Raw genomic sequence first — 17,279 nt, 5'->3', positions numbered from 1 at the left:
TATATATATATATATATATGGTTGATATCTGCAAAATCAGTTCTGAGTTTCCTAAAGTCGACAGTTTGAACCCGCTTATACGTGGATAAACTGAATGGTCAGACAAGATTTGATTGGGGGGTTCGTATCATAGCCTCGAACTAATCTTTTTTCAAACAAAAAAGTAAAATTTGCGTCATTTGGATCCGTCGAATCAATTTTGGCCGAAGCATTGTAACAACTAAATTTATTTTGAGAAATAGATAATCAAGGGAAATTTACATACTAAAAGCACAATTCTTATTATTTACACACGTTGCCTAACCTGTCATATTTACATACATTGTAATGTGGCATCTTAAATCTATACATTAAAATTTGAATTTGGTATTTAAGAAGTGGTTAAAAGTACCATTTTTGATATGATATTATAAATTTTAGTGCTATATATGTAATTATGAAAGTTTAGGTGTGATAAATGTAAATACATAAGAATTGCGTGCTATGTATGTAAAAATTATACTGCATTAATTTAAAAACAATAATCAATTAAAAGGTTATATTACATAGCTATAGAGATTATATGAATCGAATTTGGGCTCCGATTAATCAATCAAAATAATCCAAAAATAAATTTAATAATTCTGAGATACAAATAATTGATTTATTTTATGAGGCTTTTATGCACATAACACACAATTCTTATGTATTTACATATCTAACCCCTAAACTTTTAATATTTACATGCATACAATGCTCACAACTCAAATCTTTGAGATCACGTAGAAAAACTATGATTATTATTAATTTTTGAAAAGTGAAAGAAATCTTTTCATGAATAGGTTTATAATACAAGTGTCATCAATGTAAATATCAAACTTTAAGTGTTAGATATGTAAATACATAAAAATGACCACAAAAGCCTCAGAATAGAAAAATAGGAGCATTTAAATACATACTCTATGTATTTACATATCTAACACCCAAACTTCAATTTTTACAAATTGAAGTTTGGGTGTTAGATATGTAAATATATAGAAACTGAGTGGTATATATGTAAATCTTTTTAAATAATAATAATAATAATAATAACTGTATAATTACACATGAATTACATTCTACTTCCTTTTTTTTTTTACATTTTCTTTCCATGCCTCTGTTTATTATATCTATATATATATATATATACCTTACAAAATCAACGAAAAAATAAAAAATAAAAAATTTGAATTTTACAAGGAAAAAATGGAGGCATAAAATAGCAAAATTGTAAAATTGAAGGTTACAGAAGTCGACTTCATTCCTCTGCTTCCATGTTGTAGACAGGAATCTGCCATTTTTTGGTGTTCTTTTTAGGATCATCAGTGAGGCTGAGATCATCTTCTTCCTCTTTATATGTTTTGACAAAAGTGGTGGCACCAGCTAGGATCAATCTTTCCACCATGAATAGCTGGTAATTATTCTCAATTATTGGATACAAAATGCTGCTGTAGTTTGATGAGTATGCCAACTTATACCTGCAGTGAAGAGAGGGCCAATAATCAATAGGGGCATTTACATAAATACCTCACATTTTTTATGTATTATACATATATATATATATATATATAACTAAGCTTGAGCCATAAGCCGTGGTTTGTTGGTAGAGCAGCCTCTTTGAAGGTCGTAAGTCCCATCAGGTTATGGGTTCGAATCCCTCTCAGGCCAGTTTGCCGGGAGTGAGGGCGGTCCTCGAATAATTAGGCACATGAGGGTGATTGGGAGCTCGTTTAATAGCCTCCGATCATTCTTTTGAAGAATAAGAAAAAAAAAACTAAGCATTATGAATAACTTTTTAAAAGGGAAATTCATCTTTTCATGCATAGATTTTTGTAAAACATTTTACTCGAAAATAATCCATCAAGAGGGGGGGTGTATTTACATAAATGCCATAAAATTCTCATATATTTGCATATTCTAATGCTTAAACATTGATATTTATTTATATAACCCTTTAGTCTCACAATGACATCAAAACCTACTCATGAAAGAGTGTATTTTACCATTTCAAACTTTGGCAAAAAATTTATCATAATTTTGGCTAGCGGAAAAAAAAAAAAGACATAAGCTTTATAACAAATCAAGAAATTAATTTTATACCCAACATACCTTGCAGAGAGAGGCGAAAAAAAGCCAGGTTTTCTCTCATTTGAAGCAATAAATAGCATGCGCCCCGGCGATATCCATCTTTGAATCCTCCTTTGAATGAATTCAGGTTGAGTATCTCTGTCTAGATGGGGGTGCAAGCTTCTATGAACTCCAAATCGATCCTTTCTCGTCTTTATCTTATCGCCCCGGCGCACATGAATGGCATCATAATCACCTAGTAAGCCCTTGATCTGCAAAAAACAAAAAAAAAAAAAAATTTTTGTTTAATTTAGAAAGATTAACAAAGTAAAACAGTAATAAAGCCCCCAGAGACCACTATTATTTCAGCTCTTTTTTAAGAATTTGGGAACTAAATTGACATTTTTATAGACTTTGTGACTAAAATAAACGTCGATAAAGAGTCAAGGGACTATTTTGACACTTTTCTCCTTTAAAATAATAGGACTTGCCTTATAATATAGCTTTAGAAAAGTAGGTACCTTGTTCGCGGCATCTCTTAACTTTGGAGCCGCACTCATAGGAAGAAATGAATATGATAACATGACTGAAGTGTGGTTGGTTCGATCCTTGCACTCCATAAACCTGGATATCTATTTATCATGATTAAAACTTGATAAAATTGGTATATTTTACTAATTTATAATGTCAAATTGTCGGATGATAAAAAGGAACATTTACATATCTAGCACTCAAACATTCATATTTACATAATTAACACTCAAATCTTCAATATCATGTCAAAAATACCACCATCACAATACACATTTTCATGCGTAAGTTTATGATATAGAAGTGTTATTCGTGTATATATCAAACTTTGGGTGTGAGATATGTAAATGCATGAGAATTGTGTGGAATGTATGTAAAACTCCGTAAATGCATAAGAATTGTGTGGTATGTATGTAAAACTCTAATAGAAAAAATAAGCCTGAAAATGAAAGTTTACCATGAAAGTGGACTTGCAGAATGGTTTATTAGCAATGCATTTGAATATAAAGAATTAAACTGAAGATCGGCTCGACTAACCCCCTCCGCGTGGACCCGCTCTTTCCGAGCTTCATACTCGTTGATAGTACTTGATGCCACAATTTTGAATTGTCGAGTATAACAGGAATTGTTTTGGAGATAAGATCCAAATCATACAAAGAGCTCATAGCACAAGTACCTGCAGCCCATCTAAAAGAAAGAAATAAAATGTTAATAGGAGAGATTAAGGAGTCGTTTGGCATCATTTTTGTCTTTTACATTTTAATTTTTTAATTTTTATTTTGTTTTGCTTATGTTTTGATTTAAATTAAGTGGCGTTTACATGCATATCACCCAATTGTTATGTATTTACATATCAAACGCTAAACTTTGATTTTTACATTTATATAACCCAAATCTTACATATCACAAAAAAAAATATCACCATTTTAACTTTTAGAAAGTGAAATACACATTTCATGTATAGATAAGGGGGGTAACTTTTAGAAAGTGAAATACACATTTTCATGTATAGATAAGGGGGGAGATATATAAAAATTAAAGTTTAGGTGTTAGATATGAGTGATATGCATGCAAATCTTCCTTAATTAATACATGTTTGATTGAGGTGATTATTTTTAAAAAACACTTAGAAGCATCTGTTAGGTGTTTTTAGTGCTTTTAAAAATAAGTCGATTTATTTTTAAAAACAAAAAATATAAACATATAAAATTTATACCAATCAAGCATGTTTTCAAAAAGAAAAAAATCAAACAAACAAAGGAAACAAAAGTGATGCCATATGGGTCCTAAGAGTTTCGTGTGATAAAAGAAGTCAGCTGTCATGCCACACACACTCGCATATGATTTAAAGAAATAGCGGTTTCAAAAGGTAAAATAAGTCAATTACAACGTTTCAAGCATGTTATAGCTCATCCACAAAAGCGCCCGCCAGCCCACCCAAGACATATAAACTAATATAAACAACCAAAAATATAAATTTTAGGAAGATTTACATATACACCACTCAATTCTTATGTATTTACATATCTAACAGCTAAACTTCAATTCTTACGTACCACCTTACCTTTGCATGAAAACGTGCACTTCACTTTTTTAAAGTCAAAATATTTTGGTTGTGTAAATGTGACATACAAAGTTTATGTAAATACATGATATACATGTAAATGCCCCTAAATTTTATGGACAAAGCTTGGCGAAAATGTTTGGCTCTAATTATTCTCATGGAGAATTAAATTTACTTTGTTGTTGGGATGTTTTCAGTTTAAAATCTTTTCATCCTAAGCCCAAAAAAAGATAAAATATTTTTCCCATTAAAATGTCAATCTATTATAAAACAATATACTAGAAAATAATTATGGTTTCTTTGTTAAGAAGATGTTTCTAATATTCTAGTAAAATGAGCATAATCACCCACCTTCTAGCAGTAATTAGTGAATCTGTAAAAAAAAAAAACATTCAAGAAAACCACAACTAAAAATCAATTATTACACAAAAAGACAAGTTAGTACATGCATTCATCCTTCTCCTAAGCCGAAAAAAAAAGACTGCAATTTCAAATGACACCCATCATTACATTTTTCAGAGTGGCCTTAATGTTCTTACCTTGATTGAATGAAGGAAAATAATAATAATAAAACAGAAAAATCATTTAATTGCTATATAATTCAACAAGGATTAAGCCATGCAAAATTAAAATGGATTCAAATGTTCATGTATAAGAAATAGGGGTATTCACATACATTCCACCCAATTCCTATGTATTTACATATCTAACACCAAAACTTTACATTTTACATTTTACATTTATGTCACCCAAATCTTTCATGTCACATTAAAATATCAGCATTTTAACTTTTAAAAAGTGAAATACACCTTTTCATGCATGGTGAAGGTGCCATGTATGTAAAAATTGAAGTTTTGGTGTCACATATGCAGGTATATAAGAATTTAGTGGTATTTATGTAAATCCTCCTATGAAAAAACTATGGAGTATTAAATGACAACACTGAAAAACATACCTTTCTTCTGATGTTGCATTCATCAAGTGATGTAATATTCCCTTCTTGTTGTGTATTGGGTTAATGCACATTCTAGAGGGCATCACAAATACTCTGGAAAAAAAAAAAATTCATCAATAAGAAGTTTTTTGGCTACAAGTGCAATTTAACAAATCTAAAAAAATTGGGTGGGTTTTAAAATTTTTTTTTTTTTTTTTTTTTTGAATGACAATTGTAAACTCTTGCTAATAAACCATTTAAAAATTTATTTTAGGGTTTCAAATTTGTGGAGAAAAGCTTTGAAATGCTGTTTTTCATCATATTTTAGACAGAATTCAATTAAAATTCAACTTTAATGCTGCCAAATAGAATCCTGGGAATTTTAAATCCTACTGTCTTGATGATTCTCATGTTAACACCACTATTATAGGCTGCATTTAAACAACATTTAGCTTAAATCCTGCAAAAAAAAAATTTTGGAGGGATTCTACCGTTGTGAGAAATTTTGTGTGTATTGGCCTTCTTATCAATGGTAGGATTTAACAAATCCCGATTCAAACAACAAAATAGATAACACTAGATTTCTCAAAAATGGCAGAATTCAAAAACCCTAAAAGTACTGTTCGGCAAATTTCCGCCGAATCACGCTTGGGAACCAAATTCTAATGTTCAAGCACGGGAGGAGGAGATATATATACATCTTTGGACCAGTGAATTCAAAGATTCCACAATACAATTCATTACTTGTGATCGAAATTCATTTTTTTTTTTCACACCTGTTCAGAAATAGGGCTTCCTCGAGCGCGCATCTGAGGCTGGATTCCTGATGTCCAAGTCCTTCGCAAGAATCGCAGTGCTTTCCAGGGCAGTCGATCTTATTCCCCCAGTAAAGATACTTCCGCTCCAGACCGCTCGATCCATCCTTCTCGCCGGCGTTCGCCGCCGCTCCGAAGAAAGGATTTGGGAAATGGTGAGCGGACGAAGATGAGTGAAAGAGAATCCAGAGGAGTCCAATGGCTACCGCAGCGGTCGCGATGGGAAGGAAAGGAGGTCTCGCCGCCGGCTGCTTGCTCTTGGGGTTTCTTGAGGTCGCCATTGAAGTAGGCGAAATAAAAATTTCAGCTGTCTTTCTTCATATATTCATTCTAAAAGATTAGTTCCTTTTCATTTATATATCTAATAATACCTCAAACTTGAGGCATTAGATATTTAAATACAATCAAAACTGAAAAACTGTATTGTAGTTCACATTGTGTAACCCAAGAGATAGGAAGAGAGGTTGGAGTTGAGAGAGAGCAATAGGTGGATAAAGAAAGAATGGACTTCTCTGTCTGTCGCATTCTCTGTTGCCCAATAGGTGGATAAAGAAAGAATGGACTTCTCTGTCGCATTCTCTGTTTGCGTTCCTAAAACATTTTTTTACTTATTCCACCTCTAATTTCTCCTTCCATCGATCTGTTGATGCATTGTTGGTCGCCATACGACTGGGTGCGGTTTAATTTAGTGTAATATAATATTTATAAATTAGATATTTTAATTTGAAGAAAATGGGGTCAAATTCATCTCATTGATTCCTACAGTCTGAATAATCAAGCTAACCACGAGTAACGTACCACTCTGAAGGGTAATACACTATTTGATGATAAGCTCGATTAAATAAACTATAGAAATAAATGACTTCCATTTGATCTGCAAGTTTGCATGATGACCGACAGATTCCCCTATTCAATATGGGAGTTAAATATGGTTTATTTTAAGTCTGGGTTCTTTTAAGTTCCCTATAAGACAAGCCCCTATAATTAATTACATCTTAAGCGAATGAATCACTTAAGAAAACTCTCGATAAAAATTAAGAATCTTTTGTTTTCATGAATTCAAAAGGAAGTGTTTTCAACGAACATGATTGTGAAATTTACAATAGGGATTGGTTCAAAGATGAAAGATTTTGTTTTAAGAATCAAAATAAGAAAAGTAAGAGAGATTAAAGATCCAGAATTGGTTCTTGGTAATCCCCCAAACTATCCTAATGTTTGGCTCAATTTAGGATGATATTAATTTAAGTTAACTCTTGTCAGTTTTATTAATTAAGGCTTAGATTTATGTAATTATGATTTACACAAAAAACCTAAAAAAATAGGAGGTTTTACGTCGAGTAACTACCTCAGAATTCTAAAACAAGTTAGGACATGTTGCATATCGGGACTATGTAGGAGCATGATAAAAAGAGAGGTTTTATGTCATAAAAGAGCATCGAAATCCTAAGGATTTTTATTTAATCTAAAGAAAGGGTCTTGAACGAGCTGCCCACAAAGTCTGCTCCAAGTTTCATACTAAAATGTCTTCAGGTCTTCAAGTCTTCAGGTCCTCCAATCTTATTATTAAAATTTTTATTTGTTTCGATAATTTTATAGTGAATTAATTAAAGGGTGGTTGAGGTATAGTTCAAACCTAGGTCAAAGCTAAGTTTACTTAAGCTAAGTAATTCTCTAGTGTTATGATTTCTAGGCTCTCCTTAATCTAAAAAACTTTTATTCCTTCATTATTTGTCCTTAACACATGCATTCTATGTTTGCTAACAGCAATAAAAGAACATGCATTGAGATACATAAAGTAATAAGTAGAGAGAATAAAGAAACAATATTTTATCATTTTTTTATTAAATTTTAATTATTTAATTAGTGGTAACCTAATCAAGATGTCTATGGCTCCGTTGTTCCGGGTCGTCTAATGCCCTAGTTTACTTAGTTCGAAAAGTGGTTGCCCACCAGGACCGGAAGATGGACCGGAAGATTCTTGTCAACATAGATTCTTGTCAACATTCACAGAATGCATCGTCCAAGGAATCTTCGTAAACAAGAACAAAAAGGGAGTTTAAGTTGCGTTATGTGATCTTTGTGATTAATATTGGATTAATCATTGAGTTATTTTATCGATTTTTAAGGTTGAAATGTTTTAGGTTGTTTACATATTGTTGTTGGATTTTAAGTGTTTTATTTTAGTTATTTTTGTTCACTTGTTAATATTTATGTGAAGTTAACGACTTTGAAGCTAACTTAACCTCAAAGCAATGCTTTAAAGCCTTGTTACATTTGATTTGATTTAAGTTTAAGTTTTAATATATTTTATGTAAATTTTACACATCCCGATGTGTTTTATTTTATTTCTTAATTGATGTTCAAGTTGAGGAGTTTAGGTTTAACTTAAGTTTAAGATTACACCTAAAAAAAAAAGGTTTCTTGTGTTAAACCTATGGGTTATGTTTTAACTTAAGGCTTAAGGTAGGTTTAGCTTAAAGCTAAGCTATGATTTAGGTTTGTTTTACCTAAAGATTAAGGTTGGATTAGGGTTAACTAGCCTAAGGTATAGGTTAACTAATCACATTGGTTTATGGTTAATTAACCTATGGCTTAGGTTAACTAATCCTATCAGTTTAGGGTTAACTAACCTAGGATTTAGGTTAACTAATCCTATTGGTTTATGACTAACTAATCCTATCGGTTTAGGGTTAACTAACCTAGGGCTTAGGTTAACTAACTCTATCGGTTTAGGGTTAACTAACATAGGGTTTAGGTTAACTTATCATATCGATTTAAGGTTAACTGACCTAGGGTTTAGGTTAACTAATCCTATCAGTTTAGGTTAACTAACCTAAGGTTTATTCTTGTCTAATCCTATGGATTAGAGTTAATTAATCATAAGGTTTAAGTTAACTAATTCTGTTGGTTTATGATTAACTAACCTAAGGTTTAGGTTAATTAATCATATTGGTTTAGGGTTAACTAACCTGGTTAACTAACTGGTTTAGGGTTAACTAACATAAGATTTAGGTTAATTAATCCTATTGGTTTAGGGTTAACTAACCTAAGGTTTAGGCATGTCTAATCTAATGGATTAGAGTTAACTAACCTAAGTTTTATGTTAACTAATTATGTTGGTTTATGGTTAACTAACCTAATGTTTAGGTTAATTAATCCTATTGGTTTAGGGTTAACTAACCTAAGGTTTAGGCTTGTCTAATCCTATGGATTAGTTAACTAACCTATGATTTAGATCGATTATTCCTATTGGTTTAAGATTAACTAACCTAATGCTTAGGTTGACTAATCTTATTGGTTTAGGGTTAACTAACCTAAGATTTAGACTTAGCTAATTCTATTGGTTTAGGGTTAACTAACTTAAGGTTTAGGCTTACCTAATCCTATTGGTTTAGGGTTAACTAACCTAAGGTTTAGGCTTAACTAATCCTATGGATTAGGGTTAACTAACCTAGGGTTTAGCTTTACTAATCCTATTGGTTTAGGGTTAACTAACTTAAGGTTTAGGTTAACTAATCCTATTGATTTAGGATTAACTAACCTGAGGTTAAGTTAACTAATGTAACCCTGAAGTTAGCTAACCAAGTATTGAGTTTAAATTGGGTTCACCCTAAGGGGATGAATTCAATCTCACTAATGCTAAGAGACCAACATGAACCATAAATAGACTAGACTAGGTTTAGCTTGAGCTCGGGTTAGGTTAACCTAACCTAACTCAAACATACTCCTCTAATTAGTGAATTATGATTATTAAAATGGTTTTAAATATGATTTTAAGGTTTCCAAGATCTGTTTAAGTCAAAGAACAAAATCAAAATGGATTTGGAAATTCCACATTTCTTATTTTTCTTAATTATTTAAAATGACCTGTTTTAATTTAAAAAAAGAAATCTCCCTACAGAGGAATCAAAATGACTTGAAAAAATTCGAGAAGGTTTTTTCCAAGCTACTTAATATCTCTGCTCATATTTTTCCCATTTATATTTTAATTTTTATGATTTAAATACTCCAAAAATTAATTTAAAAATATTTCCATGATGAAAAATTGTGATTTCAGTTTTAAAACATTCTCCTCATTTTTCCGAGTTCATAACATCTTTTGGTTTATTTTTTTGAGTTTTATACAATTTTGAAATTTAATTTAAATTTTTGAAATAAAAAAACAAAATGCTAAAAAGCTGCGTCTTCTTCCCGATCTCGCCCCTGCACGCGAAACAGTTTCAATGGCTGGAACTTCCTGGAATTTGTTCTCCGTCGATTCTCAACTAAATTTCCCATTCTTGGGCTCGTTTTGTTCAGCTCAAAAAATAGATCACATCCATACAAATTTTTAGGTGTTTTATGATCAACTTTTCGATCTGGAAGGGATGAAAGCTTGGAATCATCGTTTCAATTTAAGACATATACCTGAGCCTAAAAGGTTTGTTCTCAATTAGGTTTGAATAAGTAGACCTTCTTGAGCTTATCCAACTCATCGTGGTGTCAGTTTGATATCGTTTTTAAGTCGGATTAGAAGTTCGCTGGAGTTGACTTGACCTCGCTTGGAGGAGGCGTTAGCAACCGCCAAAATGATGGAAAATAAAAATGATGGAAAATAATTATAATTGATCTGGCTTCCTAAGGACCTAAGAAGGCTAATATGACAATTTGGGCAAATTTAGGAAGAGTTTTTCGTGCAAAATTGAAACGTGGTGGTGAGCTTTAGAGGGCTTTTCCGACGGCAACAGTGATGTGGGTTGGGTTGTTCAAGGGCTACAAATTTCGTTAAAGATGCAGAAAGCTTGGGAGGCTCTATGGAAAGTTGGCTCAGCCTCAGATTTTCCTGCGACGTTAGCGATTTTCGGCGAGGTAGGAGGTGGGGGGCTGCCGCTGTATAACGTGAAGGAGAAAAGAGTCTTGGAGGGAGGTAGTGTGAGGGGTTGTTTTTACTATTTTTTTTTTAAAGGAAATTGATATTTGGCAGATGCCCAAATATCGATTTCCCATGCGCAATCCGATCCCATGATGGGAGCCCGCGCCATGTGTCTATAATTCGACCCTCCATGCACCACGGTAGGGATTGAACTCTTGCCAGAGGGGACTTATAGTGACCCTGCCTACCAACTGGACAAGGAATGCGACAGAGAGAGAGAGAGAGAGAAAGAGAGAGGGAGAGAGAGAGATACCTAAAATAAGGCGTGTTGCATGTGTGCGTGGGTTGAAATGAAATAAGGATAATAAGTTTTTTTTTTTAATTTTATATAATAATAATAATAATAATAATGTTATTATTATTATTATTATTATTGTTATTATTTAAATCTCTCCGTGCATTTTTTTTCGAACGCCTCTTCGCGGTGAAAAGAACGTCCTCCCTAGGTGGAATCGACGTTCTAGACACGCTCGCGCGATCCGCTTCATCATCTGGGGTCGTTCAGAGCACTTTTTCGACGATCAAGTGAAAAATGCCTCAAATTTAATTTGCGTTGAATTTTTATGTTCACGGTCGATCATTTTGAAAATTGATCATGGCCAATTGAATGAATTTGAATTCATTTGAAATTGGATCTATACATGTTGGATATGATGTGAATTTGAAATTAGGGTATTTGATTGATCATGAAACTCAATTCGGGGATTTTGGTCAAAGTGAGTGAATGTGGTCAAATTGAACCCAATGGATGGTCACGAATTGGTTTTAGGGGTGTTTGAAATAAAGTTGGAGGATTTGGGAAGTTTTGGGTCATGAGTGACGTTTTGGTAATTTTGGTCAACTTTGGTCAAAGTGGTCAAAAGATTAATTTGAATGCTCATGGTGGTTCAGGAATAAATTTGGAGTCAAACGGCAGTGTCCAGAGTCATTTTCGATCAATCTGGAAGGTTTTATGGTCCCCGAAGTATTTTTTAAGTATTCGTTATTTTTGTTTCGAGGTGTCAAAAAGTTGTTAGAAAGTATGACAATATTACAGCTAAAATTCTCAAGAAGACATAAGGAATGATTTGGTGTAATTTTTAGAAATTATTGGTGACTCTAAGAAATTTTGGGAAATTGAGTATTCCGGGGGTCTAGAGGTATTTTGGTAATTTTTTGGAAAATTGGGTATTTTTGCAATTTTTGGGTTTTAAATGGTTTAAATGATAATATCAAATGATCTAAAATGGATTTTGTGATTCAATGACAGTTTTGGGAAATTTTGAAGTATTAGAATATTCAAGTGGGATATTTTTTAGGGGAAATTAGGTTCAAGTAATTTTGGACAGTCTCATAAGTGCAATGATTGCAACATTGTGATATGAAAATACAATGTTTATGATGGTCATGGTGGTTATGAATGACGATGCAATGTATTGAAGTCCAAAAGGTGTAGAACAGTGCAAGACTTTCCTATGGTCCATAGGTCCTATAGGAATTCTCGTCAGGGTTCCCTTATGTAATCTCTAATCTTTGTATTAAAGATTATTGATCACATATAGAACCAATATAGAGAGATTTGGTTAAATGTCTAAAGAGAATGTGGGTGTCATTTCTAAGATGCTAAGATAGTCATTAGGAAAGTCCTAAGGCTAGATTCTAGTCACTAAAGGAAAGACCAATAACCCTCACCTCAAAAGTGAGGTCAACATGCATCAATGATATTTTTAATTGGATCACAACCAAGTCCGGTAAAACCTCTTTTGGGTTTTTTCACAAAATTTCCAATCTTTTTTTAACTAATATTATTTGCTCGTTAGTTGAGTTTTGTCATACAATCTTTCAAATTTTTTTTTGAAAAGTTTCTTGTATATATACTAAAATAAGTTGTAGGTCTATTTCTTAATTCAATCTCTTTAAAGCATATGTAACAAAAAACCCTTTTTATTTCTTTCTCCCACACAGCAGAAGATGTGCCGTTTCTTGTGCTGCCCATATGATAATGTATCTAGCAGATTGATATACTTTGTTAAACGTTATATGACAAACAAAGGAGCATCCAAGCACGGTGTAACCATTCGATCCAAACAAAAGAAAAGGTAGACATACAAACCAATCACCTCTATTCCTTTATAGTAACATAAACTATGTGCCATTTAATTGTGCAAAGTCTACTATATAATTGGGAATCAATCAACCATGCAAATACAACATCTCCCAAGAAAACTTCAAAGCAATCAATGTCTATAAACTTAGTGAATTTCCAAAAGTAATTAACAATCCTTTAACCTCATGCTACGGTGTTGTCAAAAATTGCAATTAATTTTGTAAATATTATAAAGTAGGCTTCTTTCATCAACAAAATAATTTAATAATCTCCTGCCATGAGCCAACTTGATCCAATGCAAAAAAGAAGGTGCACTATGGACTCGACAATGCTTGAGATCGACCCAAATGCTCCGAGTGTACTAAAAATCACATAAGAAAGTCTGATTTTGCAAAATTGATCATGTTAATGCATATAGAATATCGAAGTTTTTGAAAAAGTAGGGGCGTTAAAAATTGACCCCACACGCAAATACGAATCGAACTCGACTCAAAAAATTTGAGTTAGGTTTGACCTGAATATTTTTTGAATCGGGTTCGGGTCAAAGAATTCCACCCATTTATTATTCAGGTTTGGTTTGGGTTGAACTCGAAAACCTAAACATGGCCCAATAAGCGTAGACTTTTGAGTCAGGTTCAGTTTAGCGGGTCAACTCTAGTTCGGATCTTAATTTTTCAACCCGTTTATTATTCGAGTCGGGTTCGGGTTGACCTTATCCGGGTTGGGATATTTTCGAATCGGACCCGAACCAGACTCGAATTGACACCCCTATGTAAAAAAAACCTTCCACGACCAATTTAATCAAACAAAACCAAAGATGAGCTCGACAAATGGGGGATAAAAAGAATGGTAGAGAGTTACCAAACGAGCTCGAGAGCGCTAGGGCATGATTTGACTTTGCATTCGCTAGTACACAGTAATCCCAAACCGTATTCAGAATCGATCAACCCAAATGTAGGAATCAAACACCCTTAAACCAAGCTTGTGTTGAAAACACGGTTTTAAAAGCTCAAACCAAAGCACCCTTAATGACAGTAAGCAAGATTTATAGGTGGAGATTATATCCTCAATCACTATGCTACGAATAAATGCACTAATAAATTTAAATATATAACACAATTCTTATGTATTTATAAATCTAACACCCAAAATTTAATTTTTATTCAATTTTGGGGCATATGAATCTTAGTTGACACAAGAATATAATCATCTTAGGCCGGCTAAAATCTTATTACTGAGTTGCCCAATTTAACTAAAGATATGTTATCAAGAAATTTTTATTATCAAGCATGAATCTCGATGCATTTCGAGCAAAAAATACTTCAATTTTGAAACAGAGAACATCTGGGTCCAATCTAACGAGTTTGTATTCATATCGAGTTTCAAGACAAGCAAATCCAATAATGCTAAACGCGATCCAATTTGAATCTAAATAAGATTAAATCAAATATTTGAAATACAATCAAAGACTTTAGTATACCAAATTGATTGTCGGATGATCTTATAGTTTGACATGCTTATAGTCAAATTGAGTGTCTCGATCAAAGCAATTCAAGGAGCCTAATTTATCTAGTTTTGAGATTGAATCGCATGAGTTCTACATTCAATTTAACAAAAAATTTGTTAAGTAAAATTGACATACTAAGTTGTACATATATTACTATAAATATAATCTTTCTTCAAAATTGGACTATAGCGGGGATGTAGCTCAGATGGTAGAGCGCTCGCTTAGCATGCGAGAGGTACGGGGATCGATACCCCGCATCTCCATTTAAATTAAATTTTTTTAATTTTCACTTCAAAATTTAATTAATTTTTAAATATCATATACATTTTCAAATGAAGGGTCCTTTAATTCAATTTAAAAAATATTAATATAAATTTAAATTCAAATATATTAAATTTAAAAAAAATTATTTAATATAATAATATAATATATATATATATATATATAAAGTCATTTATTATTATTTTTTTAAATGCTCATTCTTTTTTTAATTATTATGATACTACTTCAGATTTATATTATTTTATTTTTATTAGAATGAAGCTCGTCAGCCGGCTCAAACTCGTAAACTTAAGGTCGTGCTCGAACTTGCTAAAATTAATCAAGCTCAAGCCGAATGTGATACGAGTTCGACTTACTCATTTACAACCCCAACATCCTATGTATTTATCTATTTACTAATATCAAATTATATATATATATATATATATATATATTTTGTATTTACATCACCCAAAGTTTTTATCTCATAAAACAAATAGAATTGGCATATACATTTAAGAAATTAAAGTTTAGGTGTTACATATTTAAATATAAAAGAGTTGTGGTACTTATATGTAAAAATTGAAGGTGTAGGTGTTAGATGGGTAAATGAGTAAGAATTGAGTGGTATGTATGTAAATTTTACTATTTTTAACGAAAATAATTATTTAATTTATTTTCATAAATGAAAATGCATGGCTGCCAATTATTTAGGGATTATACCCACTAACAGTCCCCTCACATGGGCCATGTGAAATGAATCACTCAAAAGTTACATTGTGGTCCCAAACTCCATTCATTTCTTCTTCATTATTTAGGGTTTCTACATATATATATATGCACCTCGGGGGTAAGTTGATAGGCAGTTGTGTTGTCGGTCGTAAGACCCCTCTGACCCAGATTCGATCCCTGCGGGGACGAATAACACATATGAAGAGCAGTATTCTCAAATATCTCTCTTTTGATATATATGTATATGTATCAAAACAACATATGCCTAGAGGTGGAATTGATGGGTTCGACCGTGAGGCTTCCTCTCAGAAAATGGAGGGTTACAAAATGTATTTTATACGCAAATGTCAATTTTTAGGTGTGATATATGTAAATTTCGATGTTTTGAGTGTTTTTTATGTAAACATCCTTATATTTTATGTTTAACAAAAAAAAAGGGGGGAAATTTACATGCAATAGACACAAAAGTTAGGCATTTACATATGTAATATAGTTACTTTAATACTTACATTTATAATAATGATGTTTATAAGAGGTATGAATGTAAATATACATGTTCACTTGTTAGATATGTAAATACATAAGATTTGTGTGATATGTACATAAACCAAATAAAAAATAAATAAAAATGTGACACATTTGAATAAGATTATATTTTAATCAAATATTAGAAATAAAAAAAAAATTGATATATTATACTTTAAAATTTTGGCTTAGAACCATATTCAAATTATTCCATTGTGAATGTCATGGACTATAATCTTATATATTGAATTTATAAAAAAAAATATTATTTATGTATTATTATTATTATATTATTTATATCATGGTAATGATATTTATTATTTTATTTGATTCAAACTCTCCTAGATCTTTAATTTAATTTAATTATTATTTTTTTATTTGGAAGCATGTGAATTTTATAGAATTTGGCTAAATTTTGAGGCAAGTTGCTCTTACCAAAGCACTTGGTCAAATTGAGTGTGATATAAGCAATGTTAAGGCATTTATTATAAGATTAAGAAAAACTATGTGGGAGAGCATATAACTTAAAATAACAATAAATAAAAAGATTTATGTGGGACAAGGGATTATGTTATGGAGAGAGGAAATTTAGGCCACATTCAATCACACATATTTAAAAGTACTATCTAAGGTTTTATTATTAAATTATTGTCTCTTAATCGCTATCATCACTTTGCTATTTCTCTGAAAAATTATCTTATAATTATTAATGTTTATGTCATTGTCGGGTCCTATGCCTCAGATGTAAAAAGTAAGGGGTTGTGTTAGGTAGCTGACAGACAGCGTAAAATTTGTCGAAATATCATGACATGAAACATTTTGATCTATGACACTAAATAGGACGCAATGGAAAAAAAAGGATTCATGCAGTCAACCCCACTTAATGGGTTCTAATGTTGTTTTAATTGAGCAGGTTGAAAGTGCTGTAAGGGGTTGTGTTCTAATGTTGTTTTAATTGAGCAGGTTGAAAGTGCTGCATGCAGAAAAATTCACAGGGGCAAATTGATATTTTAATGTTTTAGCATTGCACGAAAATCCATCACATACAAATAAATGAACAGTAGTAGAAGGAGACACCATAATTTTTATATTGAAAAACTCTGAAAAGGGAGAGAACTACAGAGTCTTGCCCAGTCAAAATAATCCACTATATAATTATAAATACATTACTCTACTCTTCCCCTTAACTAGAGAAGATGAAATCACAAAACTGTTAATCATAGATGCACAACAATTTCTTAGCTACAATGACCATTATTGGATTGTAACCAATGTGATTAGTTAGCCACAAAAATTATAGTTTGTTAAATTTAATATATATATATAT

General features: G+C 31.9%; 1 protein-coding gene and 1 non-coding gene across 2 annotated transcripts; one reads left to right on the top strand and one right to left on the bottom strand.

The window, feature by feature from the left end:
- Nucleotides 1-1,222: 1,222 nt before the first annotated feature.
- LOC110023853 lies at nt 1,223-6,283 on the bottom strand. The gene is given in 7 exon segments (XM_020723470.1): nt 1,223-1,496; nt 2,128-2,357; nt 2,607-2,709; nt 3,074-3,167; nt 3,170-3,303; nt 5,136-5,228; nt 5,891-6,283. Coding segments are annotated over 7 exon segments (1,194 nt in total). The 5' UTR covers nt 6,211-6,283; the 3' UTR covers nt 1,223-1,276.
- An 8,341-nt stretch (nt 6,284-14,624) lies between these two features.
- TRNAA-AGC lies at nt 14,625-14,697 on the top strand. The gene has a single exon. It is a non-coding gene; the product is annotated as a tRNA-Ala (tRNA).
- Nucleotides 14,698-17,279: the final 2,582 nt, after the last annotated feature.

Source organism: Phalaenopsis equestris, unplaced genomic scaffold (assembly GCF_001263595.1).
Source record: "Phalaenopsis equestris unplaced genomic scaffold, ASM126359v1 Scaffold000002, whole genome shotgun sequence".
Taxonomy (NCBI): Eukaryota; Viridiplantae; Streptophyta; class Magnoliopsida; order Asparagales; family Orchidaceae; genus Phalaenopsis; species Phalaenopsis equestris.
The sequence above is the reverse complement of the archived record's forward strand: the minus strand, read 5'-3'. Positions and strand labels throughout refer to the sequence as shown.